The following is a 22,360-nucleotide window of genomic DNA, read 5'->3' on the forward strand; positions in this document are numbered from 1 at the left end:
ATTCTTTGGGGTTTTCTATGTATAAGATTCTATGTATGCAAACAACGCGAGTTTTACTTCTTCGTTACCTATTTGGATTCCTTTTATTTTTTTTTCCTGCCGAATTGCTCTGGCCAGCACCTCCAGTACTATGTTGAATAGGAGTGGTGAAAGTGGGCACCCTTGTCTTGTTCCTGTCCTCAGAGGGATGGCTTTCAGCTTTTGTCCATTGAGTATGATGTTGGCTGTGGGTCTATCATATATGGCCTTTATTATGTTGAGGTACTTTCCTTCTATACCCATTTTACTGAGGGTTTTTATCATAAATGGGTGTTGGATCTTGTCGAATGCTTTCTCTGCGTCTATTGAGATGATCATGTGGTTTTTGTTTTTCATTTTGTTGATGTAGTGTATCACGTTGATTGACTTGCGGATGTTGAACCATCCCTGTGTCCCTGGTATAAATCCCACTTGATCATGGTGTATAATCTTTTTGATGTATTGCTGTAATCGGTTTGCCAAAATTTTGTTGAGGATTTTTGCATCTATGTTCATCAGTGATATCGGCCTGTAGTTCTCCTTCTTTGTGTTGTCCTTGTCAGGTTTGGGGATCAGAGTGATGTTGGCTTCATAGAATGTGTTAGGGAGTTCTCCATCTTTCTCAATTTTCTGGAACAGTTTGAGGAGAATAGGTATTAAGTCTTCTTTAAATGTTTGGTAGAATTCTCCAGAGAAGCCGTCTGGTCCTGGACTCTTGTTTTTGGGGAGGTTTTTGATTACCGTTTCTATTTCCTTACTTGTGATTGGTCTATTCAGATTCTCCATTTCTTCCTGATTCAGTTTGGGGAGATTGTAGGAGTCTAGGAATTTGTCCATTTCTTCCAAGTTGTTCAATTTGTTGGCATATAGTTTTTCATAGTATTCTCTTATGATCTCTTGTATTTCATTGGTATCTGTTGTGATTTCTCCTCTGTCATTCCTGATTTTATTAATTTGCGCTTTCTCTCTTCTTTTCTTGGTGAGTCTGGCTAGGGGTTTGTCAATTTTGTTAATTCTTTCGAAGAACCAACTCTTTGTTTCATTGATCCTTTCTATTGTCTTTTTTGTTTCAATATCGTTTATTTCTGCTCTTATTTTTATTATTTCCCTCCTTCTACTGACTCTGGGCTTTGTTTGTTCTTCTTTTTCTAGTTCCGTTAGGTGTCGTTTGAGGTTGCTTACGTGAGCTTTTTCTTGTTTAGTGAGGTGAGCCTGTATTGCGATGAATTTCCCTCTTAGGACTGCTTTTGCTGCATCCCAAATGATTTGGTATGTCGTGTTCTCATTTTCATTTGTCTCCAGATAATATTTGATTTCTTCTTTAATTTCTTCAATGATCCATTGTTTGTTGAGAAGCGTGTTGTTTAGTCTCCACATTTTTGCACCTTTCTCTGCTTTTTTCTTGTAGTTGATTTCTAGTTTAATAGCGTTATGATCAGAAAAGATGCTTGATATTATTTCAACTCTCTTGTATTTATTGATGTTTGCTTTGGTTCCCAAAATATGGTCAGTCCTTGAGAATGTTCCATGTGCACTTGAGAAGAATGTGTAACCTGCTGTTTTTGGATGAAGTGTTCTATATATATCTATTAAGTCCATCTGGTCTAATTTTTCATTTAATTCTATTATTTCCTTGTTGATTTTCTGTCTGGATGTTCTGTCCATTGGTGCTAATGGTGTGTTGAGGTCCCCTACTATTATTGTATTGTTGTTGATGTCTTCTTTTAGTTCTGTTAAGAGTTGCTTTACAAATTTTGGTGCTCCTGTGTTGGGTGCGTATATATTTATAAGTGTTATGTCTTCTTGGTGGAGAGTCCCTTTTATCATTATATACTGTCCCTCTTTATCTTTCTTTATCTGTTTTGCTTTGAAATCTACCTTGTCTGATATTAGTATAGTGACACCTGCTTTCTTTTGTTCATTATTAGCTTGGAGTATTGTTCTCCATCCCTTCACTCTGAGTCTGTGTTTGTCTTTGGGGCTGAGGTGTGTTTCCTGGAGGCAGCATATTGTTGGATCTTGTTCTTTGATCCATCCTGCCACTCTGTGTCTTTTGATTGGGGAGTTCAATCCATTTACATTTAGAGTGATTATTGAGACGTGGGGGCCTACCACTCCCATTTTGTGTCTTGTTTTCCGGTTTTCTTCAGTTTCCTTTGTTTCTCGTCCCATGGTTTAATCTGTTCTGATGTAGAGCTGCTACTCTCTGTTGTTGTCCTTCTACTTATCTCCTCTGCTCTTGGTTTTGTAGCCCCTTTCCTTTTTTGGATTTTTCAGGAATGAGGGTTTTCCTGAGGATTTCCTGAAGAGGAGGTTTTGTGGCAATGAACTCCCTTAATTTTTGTTTATCTGGGAAGGTTTTTATTTCTCCATCGTATTTGAAGGATATTTTCGCTGGGTAGAGAATTCTCGGCTGTAGATTTTTGTCCTTCAAATTTTTGAATATATCATTCCTCTCTCTTCTAGCCTGTAAAGTTTCTGCTGAGAAATCTGCTGATAGCCTGATGGGGGTTCCTTTGTAGGTTAGTTTCTTTTGCCTGGCTGTCCTTAATATTTTCTCCTTGTCGTTGACTTTTGCTAGCTTCACTACTATATGCCGTGGAGTTGGTCTTCTTGCGTTGATAAAGTTTGGAGATCTATTGGCTTCTGTCACCTGAAGATCCATCTCCCTCACCAGATTTGGGAAGTTCTCAGCCATTATTTCTTTGAATAGGTTTTCTGCCCCTTTCTCCTTCTCTTCTCCCTCTGGTATACCTATAATCCTTACGTTGCATCTCCTAATTGTGTCTGATAATTCTCGGAGAGTTTCTTCATTTCTTTTAAGTCTTGCTTCTCTCTCCTCCTCTGCCTGCAACAATTCTATATTGCCATCTTCCAAATTGCTAATTCTTTCCTCCATATTATCGGCCCTACTGTTCAGAGCATCTAGATTTTTCTTAATCTCCTCTATTGTGTTCTTCATTTCCAATATTTCTGTTTGGTTCTTCTTTATCGTATCAAACTCTTTTGTGACAAAGCTCCTGAACTCGTTGAGTTGTCGGTCAGAATTCTCTCTTAACTCATTGAGAATCTTAATGATGGCTGTTTTGAAGTCATCGTCATTTAGGTTATATATCTCATTTTCTTTGGGATTGTTTTCTGTGTATTTGTTGCTTTCTTTCTGTTCTGGAGATTTAATGTATTTTTTCATATTGCTTGATGTTGTTGATTTGTGCCTCCGCATGGAGATAGAGTTTAGTTGCTCCTTTCACTTGTTTCAGCTGCTGCGGTGGGAGGAGCAGCTGTTTATATTTCACCAACCAGGAACCCTGTCCGTAGTTGCTACCTGGGCCTGGGCCCCTCTTCGTAGCCACAGTGGCCCTTTGGATTCCCTCCTCTGCCGTGTGGGCCGTCACAGGGGGGCTTCAGGCTGCAGGTGCCTACTGTTGCAGCCCACCTAGATGTGCTCTCTCCTTGGGGTCTGCAACGGTGTTATGGGCTTTTCCAGCGGCCAGGGGTGGGATCACTTATATTTGTCGCTCCGTTGCTGTTGGCACCCACCAAATCTCACTTGTCCTCTATGGGTCGCAGGAGAGCTATTGGCATCTTCTACAGTCTGTGGTTGGTACACCTAGCTATGCTGCTTTTGCCCTGGGATCTTCCAGCCTTGTGGCTGGCGGCTGGGTGCCTTCTACTGGTGCTGTGCAGAGGCTTTCCGTAAGGCTGCTGTGAGCCTGTAGGGTTTCCCCCTAGGCTACTAAGCTGGGTCTCTGGAACTCTCTCCAGCCCCAGTCCTCTCTGAGATCTCCGGCAATCCCTAGCCTCACGGGGTGGGCAACGGCAGCTGGGGGTCGCCCCGCCCTCTGGGATTCTCTCCGGGCCTCTCCCGGAGCCGTGAATGCTCAGCGTGGCCCCTCTGCTAACGGCAGACAGAGAGTTTTGTCTGCTGCCCGGGCGGAGCTCCGGCGCTTCCCCTCCGGGTCGCAGAACCAGCCTTTGAAAATTCCCCCCGCCCCGGTCCTCTCCGAGATCTCTGGCAATCCCTAGCCCCACGGGGCGGGCAACGGCAGCTGGGGGTCACTCCGCCCTCTGGGATTCTCTCCGGGCCTCTCCTGGAGCCGTGAATGTTCAGCGTGGCCCCTCTGCTAACGGCAGACAGAGAGTTTTGTCTGCTGCCTGGCGGAGCTCCGGCGCTTCCCCTCTGGGTCGCAAAACCGGCCTTTGAAAGTTCCCCCCGCCCCGGTCCTCTCCGAGATCTCCGGCAATCCCTAGTCCCACGGGGCGGGCAACGGCAGCTGGGGGTCGCCCCGCCCTCAGGGCTTCTCTCCGGGCCTCTGCCGGGAGCCCTGAATGCTGGGCGTGGCCCCTCTGCTAATGGCAGACAGAGAGTTTTGTCTGCTGCCTGGCGGAGGTCCTGCGCTTCCCCTCCGGGTCGCCGGACCGGCCTTAGAAAGTTCCCCCCGCCCCGGTCCTCTCCGAGATCTCCGGCAATCCCTAGCCCCACGGGGCGGGCAACGGCAGCTGGGGGTCGCCCCGCCCTCAGGGATTCTCTCCGGGCCTCTGCCGGGAGCCCTGAATGCTGGGCGTGGCCCCTCTGCTAATGGCAGACAGAGAGTTTTGTCTGCTGCCTGGCGGAGGTCCGGCGCTTCCCCTCCGGGTCGCCGGACCGGCCTTTGAAAGTTCCCCCCGCCCCGGTCCTCTCCGAGATCTCCGGCAATCCCTAGCCCCACGGGGCGGGCAACGGCAGCTGGGGGTCGCCCCACCCTCTGGGATTCTCTCCGGGCCTCTGCCGGAGCCGTGAATGCTCAGCGTGGCCCCTCTGCTAACGGCAGACAGAGAGTTTTGTCTGCTGCCCGGGCGGAGCTCCGGCGCTTCCCCTCCGGGTCGCAGAACCGTCCTTTGAAAATTCCCCCAGCCCCGGTCCTCTCCGAGATCTCCGGCAATCCCTAGTCCCACGGGGCGGGCAACGGCAGCTGGGAGATCTCCGTGTCCTCCGTGTCTCTCTCTGGGACCCTCCGGGCGCCCCGAGCACCAGGCTGGGTCTCCCCGCCAATGGCGGGGAGAGACTCTCCCCGCGGGCTCAGGTGTGCAACTCCAAAGTTTCCCTCTGCATTTAGGAGTAATTGCAGGGGGTTTAGGTAGGGTTCTGGTCACCTGTTTCCACCGTCGCTCCTCTGTTGTGTTCTCGCTCCTGCCCTAGATGTGTGTGGATCCTCTGGGGGCGTCCGTTGGAAGAAAGCCGCTTGCGGGTACTAGGCTGCCCGTCGGGGTCGGAGAGTTTTCACCTATTTCCACATCCTCCCGGAGGAAAGTCCATCCGCCTTCCAATGTATAGTCGCGTGGGTGTCTCAGACGTCCTGAGATGCTGTCTGGATATCCTTTGTCAAGCGATAAGTGTCCAAACAATTGTAGACTCGAAGGGCGAGAGACAAAGAGGACTACTCACGGCGCCATCTTGGCTCTTCTCCCATATGTCTGGAGTTGTTTTTAATGGCTTAAAAAAATAAACGTACTAAATTCTCTTATCGAGTAACACAGAATCAGTGTTCTAAGTTGTGGTTATTTTAGTTGCAGAGTTAAGCCTTATACTACATGGAGTAGTAGAAACAGACCTTATACTGAGTGTCAGGAGACCTGTGGCCTGCTCTTGACTCTGCCACCTACTTTCTGTTGACCGTAACTGATCACTTCCCCCTCAGTAGGCATAATTTTCTTTAATTGGAAGATGAAATTAGTTGATTAGATTAGTTGTAGAAGTCCACAATTATTTTGTATACTTTGACTTAATGTTTTAATCAGTGTTTTTAACTGAACAGCTTATATGGATAAAGCCAGTTCAGTTTTTATTTCATAGTCCAGAAATACTTTATGGCTCAAATTGAAAGCTTTCGTTAGTTAGTTGTTGCTAAAAATGCAGTGCTCACTAATAGAAATTAAAAATCATGCACATTTTCACAGTTTCATCTCAAGACTTTGTCTTTGTTTTTGTTTTCCAAGTAATTGATTACTTTGGAAATCACAAACTGTTAGATTTTAAATTTTGTTTTATGCCGCATATATACTATGTTCTATAACTGAAGTCTATCGTAGTATTTGAACAGTAAGAAGAGTATTTCAGAATGTTGTTTGGAATAGCAAGACTTAGGTTTCTAGGTAATCCTAATATTTGAGTGTCTTTTATATTGGAACATTTATAAGTTTTTTAACCTAATTAATACATACTCTAGGACTTTATGAATCACCATACTTTCTCTGTGATGTTTCCCAACTGTTTTTGGTGCAAGCTGATTTGGCACGGCAGTACAATAACAAAGAAAATACAAATAAAACCAAAATCAACTAGAAGAGACAAAAGGCTTTGGATGTCATTGAGGACTACCATAAGTAAATAGTTTAAATGCATAAAGGAAAACACAAAAATGAAAAACACAAGGACTGTCATCTGGTACACTTGAGATCTGTTAGGTATTCATTCAGTCAACCTTTGAGTGCCAAAGCATGGTACTGGTCCTCTAAAAGACACATGCAGTAGTGGAAACTCATACAATTAATGTTCTGTGGACCTTAAGTTAAAAATTGCTAAGTACTACCCAAAAGAATTGAAATGAAACATGTTCATACAAAAACTTGTTCACTAATGTTCATAGCAGTTTTATCATAGTAGCCAAAAAATGAAAACAATCCAAATATTCATCAGCTGATGAATGATTAAGACCTATCCATACAGTGGAATATTCAGTCATAAAAAGGAATGAAATACTGGTGCATGCTACAACATAGATGAATCTTGAAAACATTATGTTCACTGAGAGAAACCAACCACAAAAGGCCATATATAATATGATCTCATTTATGTGATATATCCAGAACAGGCAAATCTGTATAGACAGGAAATAGAGTAATGGTTGTCAGAGGTGGGAGGAGGAGAGAATCAGGAGTGACTGCTAATGGATGATAAAAATATTCTAGAATTAGAGGTAGAATCATTGCACAACTTTGTGAAGATACGAAAAAGCATTGAATTATACACTTTAAAAGGGTGAATTTTATGGTGTATGAATTATATCTCAATAAACAAATTTTTAATGTACCATACAGAGAAAACTGACAAAAATTACAAAGAATACTATCAGTTTGAAGACTTTTCTTTCATTGAAAGATTCATTGGGGGCCGGCCAGGTGGTGCAGCGGTTAAGTGCACACGTTCCACTTCTGGCGGCCCAGGGTTTGCCGGTTCTGATCCTGGGTGCAGACATGGCACCCCTTGGCAAAAGCCATGCTGTGGTAGGCATCCCACATATGAAGTAGAGGAAGATGGGCATGGATGTTAGCTCAGGGCCAGCCTTCCTCAGCAAAAAGAGGAGGATTGGCAGCAGTTAGCTCAGGGCTAATCTTCCTCAAAAAAAAAAAAAAAAACTTTTAGGGGTCGGCCCTGTGGCTGAGTGGTTAAGTTTGCGTGCTCTGCTGCGGCGGCCCAGGGTTTTGCCGGTTCCGATCCTGGGCGCGGGCATGGCACCACTCATCGGGCCATGTTGAGGCGGCGTCCCACATGCCACAACTAGAAGGATCTGCAACTAAGATATACAACTATGTACTGGAGGGATTTGGGGAGATAAAGCAGGGAAAAAAAAAAAACAGATTGGCAATAGTTGTTAGCTCAGGTGTGAATCTTTTCATGAATCTTTCTTTTTTTTTTTAAAAAAAAGAATTTTTTAAAAAATCACTAAAACTCCCAATACTGTTTTTTTTTGTTTGTATTTCCAGGGAATATTTTACCTTTAAAAATCAAGTCTATTTATTTATTTTATTCTTTTTTTAGCATACCTCCGGATAACCTCTCTATTCAAGAATTTCAAAGAAATGAAAGTATTGATGTTGAGGTGAGGAAGCTATTTAAAGCATTTTCCTGTGACATAGGTGGAAACCGAATAATAGAAATGTTGAAACTATAAAATTGCTAGAAGAATAAAGTAGTAAGTTAAGCTTGAACCTGAAAGAGTTAAACTCTTGCAAAGGTTAAAGGTTAATTTTTAAATCACTGACATTTAAAAATGACTGCCTTGTCTTTTTTATCTTTGTGCTGTGTGCATGTTGTCGAGATACTTAGTTGTGTCCATTTAATAACTTAGAAAAGCAGTTGATTCAGTAAAATCAGTGCGTCAGTCAGTGAAAGCGTGTATTCAAGGGCTTACTCTACAGTTTGACACATCAGATGTTTGTAGTTCAAATTAATAAGTTGCTTAGATTTTTCTGTTTTTAGCCAGCTATAGATATGGCTTCTAGAATTCTTGAAGCAAATAATGCGTGTTTTTTAAAGAATATATTTTGTTGATTATAAATGGAGTTTAAAGAAGTAGGTTTTGGTTGTGGATTTTTTTGTTGGGAGGGTTGGCTTTTATTTTTTTCCTGTAAGTGGGATAGAGAAACTTTTAAGTAAATCAAATCAAATCAGTTACTTTAAAGTGTACATAAAAAGCGTAGGCATCATCATACGGATAGAAAATATTGCCTTTTGTCCTATTACTGTATTAAAACTCTTGTACACTTCAAACTTTTCTTTTTCTTCAAAAGGCAAAATAACACAGAAGTAAGCTATTTAACAAAAATGAGTATAACTTTGCCTTCTCTTATAACTCATTTTTATGGTTTTAAAAGGTGATTTAATTATTCTTCTTCTGTTTTGGATATTTTATTCTTAACATGGATACATTTCATATGCTGACTTTTTCTCTAGAGCACTATTTGCATTTATCATGTTGAAGATCAGCGTTTATTAAAATTATTGTGTAGTGAACAGTTTGGACTCTGGACTGTAGTGTTGACTGTTTTGTACTAAAGCTGTTTGCTAAGAGATGAGGGAGACAGACGAGTCATCCTGTATATTGACATTAGAATGTTTACATCCTCCCATTAAAGAAGATTCCACTGATTTTCTTTTCAAGTAAAATTTCATTTTAATCTAGAAATTATCATTTGAGTCAGTCTCTTTCAAGAAAACAAATGCATCTGACTTTGCCTCTTTTGTTTTAGGTCGTTCAGCTAATCAGCACTGAGATACTACCTTATGCCAATTTTATTCCTAAGGAATTTGTTGGTCAGATAATGACTATGCTTAATAAGGGCTCGATACATTCTCAGTCGTCGTCATTTACAGGTAGGTTATTTCAGTGATTTTTAAAAAAAATATTAGTAAGTATTGAAGTGCTTTTGAAGAAGCTGGCTGTGGGAATGTTTACTCCTGTGATTGTGGTAAATGTGAATGGGAGAATGGTAAGGTAATTTTTAAGAATGTGATATAGAACATTAAGCTTTACAAGAGGAAACTGGTAAAGTCGGTGAGTTATGCGTTGTGAATTAAATTGCAAGGCACTTATGGAATCCGCCTAAGTCACTGCAGGCTGACACAAGGGAGCAGTTTTGTGAAGCCGTGGGTTATTGGGAGGTCATGGGTATGAGTTCTGCCACTTAGTAGCTGGTTAACTTCTGAGTCTCAGTTTTGTCATCTGTAAAATGAAGATATTAATACCAGCCTCTCAGGACTATAAATTTGCAGAGTTATTCCACTAAAATAAAACAAGATGCTTTAACATTTGTTAAGGGTATTAACATTTAGTGAATACCTACCATGTGCGGGGTATTATGCTAGAATATTAATCTCATTCCTCACAACATTTCTGTGAGGATAGGTTCCATCCTATTACAGAAGGGGGAATAGGTTTCGAAAGGTTGAAAAAATTGCCCACAATCGTAAGGCTGGAGGTCAAAATTCATCCTTAAAAAGAACTACGTGCTTCTTTTGGTATATCATGCTACCTTATTGGGAGATGATACGTAAGTTGCTTGTTGCTATTATTTCTCTTTTTCTAAAACCGTGCTCAAGTATTAAATGTAATTACGGCATCATAATGTGATTTTTCTGTGAGATGATTAAAAAAATTGTAAATTTGTGTCATGCATATCCTTCATCCCTCGACTTTGCCAGAGCCGTGATTGACTTCTGCTAAGCTGTGCTGAGCCCTTGAAAGAGCATTTATCTGCATGGTTTGACCACTAGAGGTCTCTCATGCTGCTTACTTTACAAACTGGTTCCTTTTCCAAGCCCAGACAGTTTTTAAAAACTGATCTGGTAAAGTACAGATTTAACAAACATGAGAACCTCACAGAAAAAAATTTTAAAGTCCACTTACAGTATCTAAATGTAGTCAACTTTTTATTATTAAGAGTATATAAAAAATTAAAGGTAAATTTTTACAAAATACACATAAGCATAGTATTTATAATTAGATATAAATATCCTAAGCTAAATAAGGACTACTGAGTTACTATGTAGACTTTTTCTAGCAGTTTTCTGATAATATCTCCTGCTGTTCATAATATTAAATGTACTAAGATAAAGAAGTGACTTTGTTATAGGAGCACAAACTTCCCAGCTTTAACTTGGAGTTTTCTTTACACATATACATACAAAGCCTTCTTTGTTAAACAAGACCAACCTATAAACACAGAGGTTCCAGATATTTTTGGTCTCCTGCCTTTAAGTATGATCTGACAGCCAGGGCTCACAGACATTTGAGGAAATCCTCCAACACGAAAGAGAAAGACCAAAGCGAAGAGGGGGTGAAAGAAACTGGAAGGAAAAAGATAAAATGCAGAGCCATGGGAAATGTTTTTTTAAAAAGCACAATTATAGTTAGGATGCTTAAAGAGCAGAAAGATTTTATATCCATGAAATAAGAAAAACTGCTGTTAAAAGGAACAATCAGGACAAGAAAGAGCTCATAGAAACTAAAAATGTGGTGGCTGAAATACCAAGTACAGTGAAGGGTTGGACGGAAACATTAAGTAAATAACTCAGAAGGTAGAGCAAAGACAAAAAAGTAGACAGTATGAGAAGAAAGAAAAAATAAGAGGTCTGACATCTGACAGTAGGTCTTCTAGAAAGAGAATAGAGAAAAGCTACGAGAGGAATTTGCAAAAAAAACAAACTGAAGAAATAAATCTCCAGATTAAAATGGTTACTTAGTACCCAGAGTGGTGAAAGAAAAAAGACCCACAATAAGACGTGCAATCATGAAATATCAAAATACTAGGGATAAAGAGAAGATTCTAAAAGATTTCAGAAAGAAAAAAAGTTCAACACGAAAGAGTTGTAACAAATGACTTTGGAATTCTCAGTAGCAAGATTGGATGCTAAAAGATACTGAAGCAGTGGTTTGAGAGTTATAAGTGGAAAGGATTTTTAATAAGGAGTTTCATACCTAGGCACACTGCTAGCCAAGTATGAGTATGGAACATAACTTTCAATGTATATGCTATTAGCTATACGTTTTTCATAGATGCCCTTCATCAGTTGAAGAATCTCCTTCTTTTTCTAGTTTGCTAAGAGTTGTTATCATTAAGGTGTATTAATTTAACCTTTTATTAACCATCAAAAATTGTTAATTTTACAGAAGCAGAGATTGATATTCGTTTGAGAGAGGAATTTTCTAAAATGTGTTTTGAAACATTACTCCAGTTTTCCTTCAGTAATAAAGTCACCACCCCTCAAGAAGGGTACATCTCACGAATGGCACTCTCTGTGCTGTTGAAGAGGTCTCAAGACGTCCTGCACCGCTACATAGAGGATGAAAGGTTAAGTGGCAAATGCCCTCTTCCAAGGTATGTGTGTTGTTTTATTCAAGAAGGAAATAGACTATCACCGTTACTAATAATAAAAAAAGCTCTGAAAACCAAGTGTTTTTATAAGTTTTCTGAACTTAACCTGAGGCTATTTGTAATTTTATCTCATACAATGTAAATATTTGTAAGTTTTGCTGCAGATATATTGATATGTTTTATTATGAAATGCTTTTTCAGACTCCTCATGGAGGCTAAATAATATATGATTTTTTCGAATTACCTTTTTGGATTTGAAAGAAAATTTAAATGCTAAAATCTGTCTTCTCTTAAGGATTTCTGGATAAGGACCTGTGGATCTGTATGAGCACATGCATGTGGATCTCTCTCTTTCTCGAGAGAAAATAATAGATAAATCATACTCTAGGAACTTCCTAGTTTGTTTTGCAGTCATTTCTAGGTTTCTCTGTGTTGGCTAGCCATATCTTAGATCTTCTTTCATCTAGTTTGTTTAATTGAGCTCTTGTACCTAAACTGATTTGCTTCTCATTTAGCCAAGACATGCTAGTAGAAGGGACTCAAGGCCTTTCTGATAAGTCAAGCCTAATCAGAGTTGGGGTATAGATTAGAATTCATCAAAACATGCAATAATACAACAGGCTTATGTTGCCAATCTGTTTTGTAATGTGAAAGGTAGAGTGTAAGGCAAAGTAAGTAAAGCAAAGAGAAAAGAATATTGGAAGACAAGAGTTATCAAAGTCAAAAAAGAGGCAAATCATGGTGAGTCCCATCTCATAAGGCAATATTGGAGAGGGAGATTGCTAGCCCTAAGTCCTTGTGCATGTTCTTATTTACTTATAATAAATTTCTGGAGTTGGAATTGACCTGTCAAAAGACATAGGCTTTTTTTTTCCCCCCTGAGGAAGATTAGCCCTGAGCTAACTGCTGCCAATCCTCCTCTTTTCACCGAGGAAGACTGGCCCTGAGCTAACAAACATGCTCATCTTCCTCTTTCGTATGTGGGACGCCTGCCACAGCATGGTGTGCCAAGGGGTGCCATGTCTGCACCTGGGATCCCAACTGGCAAACCCAGGGGCCGCCGAAGTGGACCGTGCACACTTAACCGCTGCACCACCCGGCCGGCCCCAGACATAGGCATTTTAAAAGCTTTTGAGATGTGTTACAAATTGCCTGCCAGAGATTTCTGCCAATTTACATTCTCCCAGGAGTATATGAATGTCCTTTTTCTCAATTTTTAGCATTTTAAAATGAACCAGTTTATCAGATTTTTTCTTTTTAAAATTTGATAAATGAAAAATACATAGTTGTTTGCTTTTTTTTTAATACCAATACTTATTAGCCAGTTGTTTTGCTACTTTTAGGATACACTATATTTTTGATTTCTAGAACATAAATCATACCTCCCCATACTCAGATTTATATACAGAAACAGTCCAAAGGCAGGTGTTAATAATTTGGTTATGGGCATGATTGAAAATTGATTTATCAAAATTGATGTCTGAAGTATACTTGGAAAGGCAGTAATAAAGCTGCTCTGCTTAGAATCTTTTTATTTATTAGATTATAACAAATTGTTTGATTTCAGAAAGCAACTTTCTCCATTTTTTTATGTTTTAAGTATTTCTTGCTTTTAAATTGTCTTTATAGTTGTTCTCTGAAATATTATATTGTATCATCCTGTGTTTGCTCTCAATCATTACGTTGTTTTCTAAAAAGCTACATTGCAACAGAGTAAAATACTTCTGTGTTTACAAAGGGAGGCTTGAAATGGGACCCTGCTATAGTATTAGAAAAATCTCATCTGTAAAATGATAACGTAGATTCATACCGGGAATGGGTGGGCGAACTATAGAGCAGAAGAGCTTTGTCCTGTTGGGAGAAAGAAGGTAATAAAGCTACTCTTGTGGATTCTTTACTGCAGGTTCATTCTTCATTCCTAATGTCTCCAGATAGTGCCGCCTGAGGATGTTTTGGCCATGTTTCTAATTTGTTGTATTAGAACTAAGTACTATTGTCATTTTAAATGTACTTTTAGTAGCATAATAAAATGTATGTCAGGAGGTGTAATAGTAGTCTTTATTCCTGTTTAAGCTTTGGTTGAATCCCTTTTAGTACTAAGTAATTAAAAAGAAAAGAAAAACCCACTTTTTGTCAAGAAGTTTTAAAAGCATGTATTATAAAATATTTTAATTGTAAGTAGTTATATGAAATATCTTACAAATAAATTTAGATTTGCATGAATAGATTGCCTTCCCGCCCTTTTTTAAATTGATAACTTGTGGTAAGAATAACTATGAATCTTATTTGCACACTGAAGTACCTGTAAACAAAATATTTCTTTTATAAGAATTTAAAAATAACATTAACTTTGCATTCTGTTGTGTTCAGTATTTTTCCAAAGTACATCTGTTTGTATTATCCTAATAAAAATTACACGTGGCATATCTTAAAATCTTGATGGAAATAATTTCCCATCTCTTTTAGGCAACAAGTAACTGAAATCATATTTGTTTTAAAAGCGGTCAGTACTCTCATTGATTCGCTTAAGAAAACTCAGCCTGAGAATGGTAAGTGCTTAGAAACTCAGTTATTCTGAACTCATAACATTTATGTTCTATTTGTGGTGTGCTTTTGTATTATTATTAAGTTAACTGAATTTTAGGAACATAACAGCTATTAGACTTTCTTTTCTCCAGTCGTTATAACAGCAAAGCATCAAGTCCATTAAGATGTCAATTAAGTAAAATTAATATGTAATGTTTTATCTTCTTTAAGTTAAACAACAGTTTAGCTGACTTTTTTTTTTTTTTTTTTTTTTTACCAAATTGGTCTGAATTCAGGGTGTTGCATGGACAATTCATATTTCATGTATTTTTAATGTAGAACATCACTGAATTTCTTTTTGAGGGGGAGGCTTCCATCTTGCATTTGTACTGATTTACTATATAGATATAAACTGTGTAAAGAACTTTGAATCATTTTTATAGCCCTTTCTCATGTTTCCCCTTTCTGTTACTCATTCCTATCCAATCCATTCTTTACGTTATTGCCAGAAAAGAATTTTCTAATAGTGCAGCTTTGATCATTCTTTTTGCCATCCTTATAAAACAAAATCTTTTTCATGTTCCATTATCTACCAAAGGCCAAGAGTACTACTGTCTGACTCCCTTCTGTTCGTACTTTATTTCCCACTAGACTTCATGTACCCCACTCTCCTAGCAAACTCAGTCTGCCCCTTTGCTCGATCCATTCTCCTGCCTATATCCACCTAGTTCAAATACCACTTCATTGTAAGCCTTGTTTTTAATCTTTAAAGGTGAGTCATTTCTCTTCTCTTTGAATTCTTAGCTCTTTTGTGTGCTCCTTTGTCTGTTCCTCTGTTTGTGTTAGTTACACATGTACATGACTCATTCTCTTTAAATTATAGGAGGCTTTTTGGACCGTGTTTTTTTCTATTTGAATCCTCTACAACATTGCTCCTCAAAATGTGGTTTCTTGGACCAGCTACTGGTCTTAAGAGTTTGTTACTGGTCCAAGAGAAGATGAAGAGCTGGCGCCAGAATATTAGTCAATTGTGGCACTAAACACACTGGTTCAGCTGACATTTTTTGTATAACAAGACTTTGTTAAAGAAGGAAGCATGTTGACTTACATTCTGGCACAAGCTCCTTAGCAGGCTAGCACTTTAAACAGCATTACTTTTTTTTTCACTCCCCAAAGCCCCAGTACATAGTTATATATCCTAGTTGTTGGTCCTTCTGTTTCCCCGATGTGGGATGCTGCCACAGCATGGCTTGATGAGCAGTGTGTAGGTCCGTGCCCAGGATCTGAACTAGTGGAGCTCAAGAACCCAACCACTATGCCTCGGGCCGGCCCCCTTGCTCTTTAAGCAACATTACTTTTAATACCCAAGAAGAAAGGAGGTTCCTAATAAGTGAGTCACAGGATATTTGTTCCTGTTAATTATTATATAATTAAAGTAAATATGTATTTTTCTGTTTTCAAAATCTACCTCTTGGTACTTTGGCCTAGAAAGAGTGAGTATTATACTAAATCTTAAGAGGCAGTAGACTTGTATTTATTCAATCCAGAGAGGGGTGGAATTTCTAAGGAAAATCCTAGAGCAATTTCCTGAATTCATCCCATCAAGGTCAAATTTGAGTTCTCTTAAAAAAAATGTTCTAGTTGATTTTTCAGAGAGGGAAACCATGTATTGACTTCCTAGAAACCAGTAAAATCTTTATTAGATCACAGGATAGGATCTGATTCTTAAAAATATGTTATATTTAAGACATAAACAGGAAATTCTCTATTTCCCATACTATCACACTGTAGATATATTAAACATAACCAGCATATTTCAATGCATAGAATTTGCATTATTTTGTATGATCTTTAGACAGCTGTCAAGAATTTAACCAGAATTTGTGTAAAAGAAGAAAAACCTTAGTAACCTTTTTTTTTTTGCAAAGCCCATGGGCCATGGGTGGGGCAGTGTAGTAATAATGATAGATGATCAAACTAAATTAATGTTAAAAATTGTTTAGGAGAGTTTGAATTATGCCTCTGGCATATGAAATGAAAATTTAAATATAACCACAAATGATGATGATGATGATATTATATTAGAAAGGTGTGATCAGCTTCATTGAGAAACAGAATAAAAGAAGAAAACTGAGAGAAAGCCGGGCCTTCTGAGCAGAAGCATGTTGGAGTACTCATAGCTAGTCCGACATTAATTCAGGAGGGTGGCTACAAGGTTTTGGACCAATGTACACCCAACTTCTGTTTAGAAATTTGTTATTTGTTTTAGAGTTTTCTAGTGGGAGAGGAGACATTTGTTGGACTTATTTTTAGTTTGGGAGAATTTTGTTTTTATTATGTTACTTGATCTTTATTTAAAATTTTGAATAGGTGGTAAACATTAACATGGTTCCAAAATTCAAAGATGTAAAAAGATATATAGGGAAAAATTTTAAGATGCTCTTTCCCCTAGTCTGTATCTCCCAGTCCTTACCTAATGTAGGCAGCCATTTTTATTTGTTTCTTTATCCTTCCCTAAGTTTATTATGTAAATAGAAAATATATACTCCAGTATGCCCCCAGTTTTTAACACAAATGAAATGCATAATAGCTTCATATTATAATTGCTGTTCGGAACACTATTTTTTTCCACTACATAAAATATCATGGAGATTTTTCCATATTGATACATAGAGTTTTTCCTTTTTTTTGCTAGTTAAATCCAAAGTGCCCACCAAGATCTATGGTGAGTTTTTAAAAAATATTTTAATTTAGGAAATTTGAGTAGCTTCCTCTGCGTTTAAGATTGTATTGTAAATAATATATTCTTATTTTCCTGTAATAAACCAAGAATTAGTTTGGTCAGTTGATTCTCCGTCTGGGGCAATCTAGATAGGTTTCAATTCATGCAACCTTTTTTTGTTTTCAGTTTTTTTTATTGTGGTAAAATGCATGTAACAAAATTTACCATCTTAACCATTTTTAAGTGTACAACTCAGTGGTATTAAATACATTGATAATGTTGAGCAGCTATTACTACCATCCATCTCCATAACTCTTTTCATCTTGTAACTGAAACTTTATATTCATTAGACAGTAACTCCCCATTCTCCGCTCCTCCCATCCCCTGACAGCCGCCATTCTACTTTCTGTCTCTGTGATTTTTTTTTTTTTAAAGATTTTCTTTTTTTCTTTTTTCTCCCCAAAGCCCCCTGGTACATAGTTGTATATTCTTCGTTGTGGGTCCTTCTAGTTGTGGCATGTGGGACGCTGCCTCAGCGTGGTTTGATGAGCAGTGCCATGTCCGCGCCCAGGATTCAAACCAACGAAACACTGGGCCGCCTGCAGCGGAGCGCGCGAACTTAACCACTCGGCCACGGGGCCAGCCCCTCTGTCTCTGTGATTTTGACTACTCTAAGTACCTCACATAAGTTGAGTCATTCAGTAATTGTCTTTTTGTGACTGGCTTATTTCACTTAGCATAATGCCGTTAAGGTTGATTGTAGCATATTACAGAATTTCCTTTTTTAAGGCTGAATAATATGCCACTGTGTGTGTATGTATGTATCTATATACCACATTTTCCTTATCCCTTCATCTGTTGGTGGACTCTTGGGTTGCCTCCACATTTTAACTATTGTGAATAATGCTGCTATAAACATATGTGTACAGATAACTCTTTGAGACCTTGCTTTCAGTTCTTTTGGGTATATGTCCAGAACCAGAATTGCTGGATCATATGGTAATTCTATTTTTTTTTTTTTGAGGAACCACCATACTGTTTTCCACAGTGGCTATACCATTTTACATTCCCACCAGCAGTGGACAGTGGTTCCAATTTCTCCACATCCTCACCAAAACTTGCCATTTTCTGTTTTTTCATTAGTAGCCATTCTAAGGAGTATGAGGTAGTAACTCATTGTAGTATTGATGTATTGATTGATGTATTTCCTGAATGATTAGTGATATTGAGCATCTTTTTACATGCTTTATCAGCCATTTGTGTATCTCCTTTGGAGAAATGTCTATTCAAGTGCTTTGCCCATTTTTGAATCGAGTTATTTGTCTTTTTGTTGTTGAAGCCTCTTTGAACCTCTGTGATCAGAGGCAGCGCTCAGAGCACAGACGTTGATATTTGGAGGATAGGGTCGTTTTTGCCTGCCCTGGCCTCCTACAAGCTGCGTGCAAGCTGCTCCAGGAGTATGTGCACAACCGCCTATCACATGGCTAGGGGTGAGGGATGGGTAGCTGCTACTGTGCTGAGAGCTGAAACTGACCAAAATTAACCTCAGTATACTGTCCACGTCATCCTCTGGAAATTACAAGCCTTCGGTAGACTCCAGAGTTCCAAAATAGTTGCATCAGATTCTGCCAGTGCACTTGTTGTCTAGGTGGGTAGACAGATTCCTAGTGCTTCCTGCACTGCCGTTTTCCCAGAATCCTCCTAGGCAATCTTTTGTTAAAGATTAGTGGAAAGTTTCACAGAAGACAGCTGGAGCAGACTGTTTAGAACTTCTTAGACCAGTGTTTTTTAAACTTTTTGTTGGTTTTCTGTTAAGCAGCAAAATTCTTTTTACAAATGAAATGTGATATGGGTTCCCAACATATAACACAGATAAAAGCAGAGCAGCTCTGGCCTGACATTCCCTCCCTCACTGATACCCATCAGCCCCACTCCCTTTTCCTTTCTCCTGCCCCGACGCTGAGAAAGCCCCTGTTTGGGTGGAGGCGGGATTTAAAGAACAGCTCAGCACTCCCAAGATAGGTACTAAGGAGTGAATATTAATGATGATGAGTGACGTCAGTAGATGTTGAGTGGAAAACAATTCCATAAGCAGGGGCCGGCCCAGTGGCACAGCGGTTAAGTGCGCACGTGCCGCTTCTCGGCAGCCCGGGGTTTGCCGGTCCGGACATGGCACTGCTTGGCACTCCATGCTGTAGTAGGTATCCCACATAGAAAGTAGAGGAGGATGGGCACGGATGTTAGCTCAGGGCTAGGCTTCCTCAGCAAAAAGAGGAGGATTGGCAGCAGTTAGCTCAGGGCTAATCTTCCTCCAAAAAAATAAAAATCCATAAGCATATTAATTTTGGAAACTCTGGATTAAAGTTAAACCTGTTCTTTTACTACAAGCCTTTAATAAATTCATGTGAATTATGAATCCCCAAAAGGAAAAATAATGTATGTATTTGCCAAACTTACTTGACCATAAATTTTTTTTAAGAGGTAACTTGAAGAACAGTAGTTTGAGAAACTCATCTCTTTATTCTACTACAGAAGTTGAAATAAAGAAAAATTATATGGCTTAATCAGGGACACTCAGCGCTAATGATTTCAGAAAAGTTTTTAGGCTCTTAGTTGACACTCAGTAAATTGGAGTGAAAAATAGAATCAAAGCTCCTTATGCATAATCAAGTATTATTTCTTTATACTATACTGCCTCCCAGATTTGCTCCACAAAGTGTCGTATACATATCCTAAGAAAAATTTGTCAGCAGGTTTTATTGTGTATTGCGCTCTCAACAGTATGCACAGTACTTGTAGGAGAATAGAATTGTAACATGTTATCTCAGAGTACAAGGAAATTAATTGCGATATAACACTTTTTGCCCATTCACCAAGGAGCATTCAGATGTACTAGTTGATGATAGTGATGAGGAAGGCAGACATGTCCCTCCCCTCTACAGTTTAAATCTAGTGATATACATTAAAGATTAGCAAAGAGCAAAAGAGAAGAATGCATCTGTGTGTGGTCATTTGAAATTAAAATCAGAATCAAGGACATTACTGGGAAAATCACTGAAGATATTTGTATTTTTAGCATACAACTGCAGTTATTTTCTAATTGTTCTTGAAATGTACATCGCATTCTCTGGCAATCTTAAAATGTACACTACATTCTCGGGCAATTATACTGAAAATGACAAAGGTTGAATTATTGTAAGTTACTTTGTTAGCTTCCAAGGCCTTCACAAATTGAAGTATCATTTAAAATGTACTTGATCAGATTTGTTGGTATTGGTGACTGCACACTGACCATATATTTTTCCCTCGTATCTTACTATGTATTGCAGTAAATCTTCCAAAGATTAAAAAAAAAGAAAAGGTACAAGCTTGTGGAATCTCCATATTTTGAAATTTTTTTCTTTGCATTACTTTAAAGGATTGTGTTTGTTAGTTGGATAATCTGTGCTATTTAAATCCACCCTTTTTTGAGGTTTTATACTTTTTGCATTGCAGTTGATGGAAATACCTGGGCACAAGTAATTGCCTTATACCCAACTTTAGTAGAATGCATCACCTGCTCGTCTTCAGAAGTCTGCTCTGCACTTAAAGAGGCTCTAGTTCCTTTTAAGGATTTCATGCAACCACCAGCATCCAAAGTGCAAAATGGAGAATCTTGACCAGCTACTATATATTTGAAGAAGAAATATATCTAAAGAATGTTTGCTCTTCAGTGAGTCTTCTGTGAGAAGGACGTTTCTTACTACAAATAATTCTTGGCAGCTGTTGTTGACCTCCTTTAAATTGTACTTACCTGAGTTCAGTAATTCATGTTACACGCTTACACGTCAACAAGGCTCCTGAATGAGTGGCAGCGCAAGCCTTTAACCAATAAACTGATGGGAGAGAGGGTTCATACTACAACATGACTGCTACCGTATCTTCAATTGTGATTTAAAAGTGAGCTTATGTACAGTTTGTGGTGTATGTGTTAATGATGTACTTTTTAAAAAGAAAGAAAAGATATTTCATTCAGTTAGATTTATTAGGCTGGTGTTTTTGCGCCGTTTTTCAAGTACAAAATTGTACTAAAATTTTATGCAAGATGGTACTGTAACATTCCGTATTATCTATAACCAGCCTTTGTAAACAAAGGGAACTGATATACTTGTGTGTATAATAAATGGTACAGTTCTGTATAAAATAGTTGCATTTATTATTTAAATTTTTAAAATATTGATAATGTTAAATGCTTGAAGCTGTATTTATTATTAATACAAAATTGTTTGCTTACATTTTTACTTATAATTTACCTACTTCAGAGGCATATATGCTCACCATATGCTCATGCAGTTAGCTTAATGCTTATTTTAAATGTACTTACTAGTGACTATTAAAGATCCCACCAGAAAGGTCGTCTGAACACAGCAGCAAATCGTTTATGATGTGCTGACTTTGCTCCTTTGCGGTATAGGTTATTAACGTAATACATTGAGATACGCTGTAGCACTATGACTCCTTCATACCTCATTTCTTTAAATGTCTTTCCCAGCTTTTACGTAAGTCTGTCTGTTTTTATATTTGCTGTCAGGATTTTAAAGACTTTTCATATTTTATATTTCTACTGATTTTTTTTTCCCACTGACTAATGTTTATCACTGTCTTTGAATTATGACCCAGGCAGGATGATTTCAGATTTCCTAAAATTTTGCCTGTGAAGTTTTGTTCATTTCAGTGCTTCATTTTGTAATGTCTTCTCAAAAAGAAAACTATGCTAACTCACAAATATAAAATGTTTGTGTATTCTAAGACAATGAGAAGTGTATTTTTGGAGATAGTGAAGCATTTAGAAGTGCAGTAAACTTTCTGTCATGGAGTAAAATACTAATTTTGTCTCCCTTTCCTATCTCTGATGAAGAAAAGTACTCTGGAGTATATTAACTTAATTGTTTTTCAAAAAACGGACTGACCTAGCTCACTGTACTTTTTATTAAATGAATTACAGTATTATGATATTTTTCTTCTGTTAAATTTTCATAATCATTTATGTGAAGACTCAAGGATATTTAAAACAAATGATTATTCATAAGAAGTCATAATGGTCTCAGTATTATTTTAGTGTGCTGGAAGGTCTTTGATTTTAATAGAATTTATAAATTTTAGCTTGTCCAGAATAATTATAAAACTACAAGAAGATACTCGGATTGAGTAATGAATGAGATACAATTTTGAGGCTATTGCACTTGTGTAATTATTTAATTTGCGCTATTATCTGTGAGGGGGTAAGGTCTTTTTTTGATGGGATATTTTATTTACATGAATTAATGAATTTCTATTTTATAATTACATCTAAAATTAAGGTAAAATACGGCATTTCCTAGGTTCTATCTTCAGCATTTTCTTTAAAGAAAGTTGTAAAAAAAAAATTGTCAAGCTGTGTAGTTTATTTTCTATATTTAGATGAGTTAAATTGGGGATTAG

At 38.3% G+C, this 22,360-nt stretch overlaps 1 protein-coding gene across 6 annotated transcripts in view; it reads left to right on the top strand.

Annotated features, from left to right (window-relative positions):
* Window positions 1-21,892, top strand: part of MON2 (MON2 homolog, regulator of endosome-to-Golgi trafficking) — a 106,813-nt gene extending 84,921 nt beyond the window's left edge. For 4 of the 6 annotated variants that reach the window (XM_044756342.2, XM_070494905.1, XM_070494906.1 and 1 more), the window contains 5 exons: window positions 7,817-7,877; window positions 9,028-9,151; window positions 11,448-11,655; window positions 14,119-14,201; window positions 20,396-21,892. In XM_044756342.2, the coding sequence (XP_044612277.2) occupies window positions 7,817-7,877; window positions 9,028-9,151; window positions 11,448-11,655; window positions 14,119-14,201; window positions 20,396-20,559 (640 nt within the window). In that variant the 3' untranslated portion in view covers window positions 20,560-21,892. The remainder of the gene's footprint in view (window positions 1-7,816; window positions 7,878-9,027; window positions 9,152-11,447; window positions 11,656-14,118; window positions 14,202-20,395) is intronic. The other 2 variants (XR_011497108.1, XR_011497107.1) reach the window with 2 other exon arrangements.
* Window positions 21,893-22,360: the final 468 nt, after the last annotated feature.

This window comes from Equus asinus, chromosome 22 (genome assembly GCF_041296235.1).
Source record: "Equus asinus isolate D_3611 breed Donkey chromosome 22, EquAss-T2T_v2, whole genome shotgun sequence".
Lineage (NCBI taxonomy): Eukaryota > Metazoa > Chordata > Mammalia > Perissodactyla > Equidae > Equus > Equus asinus.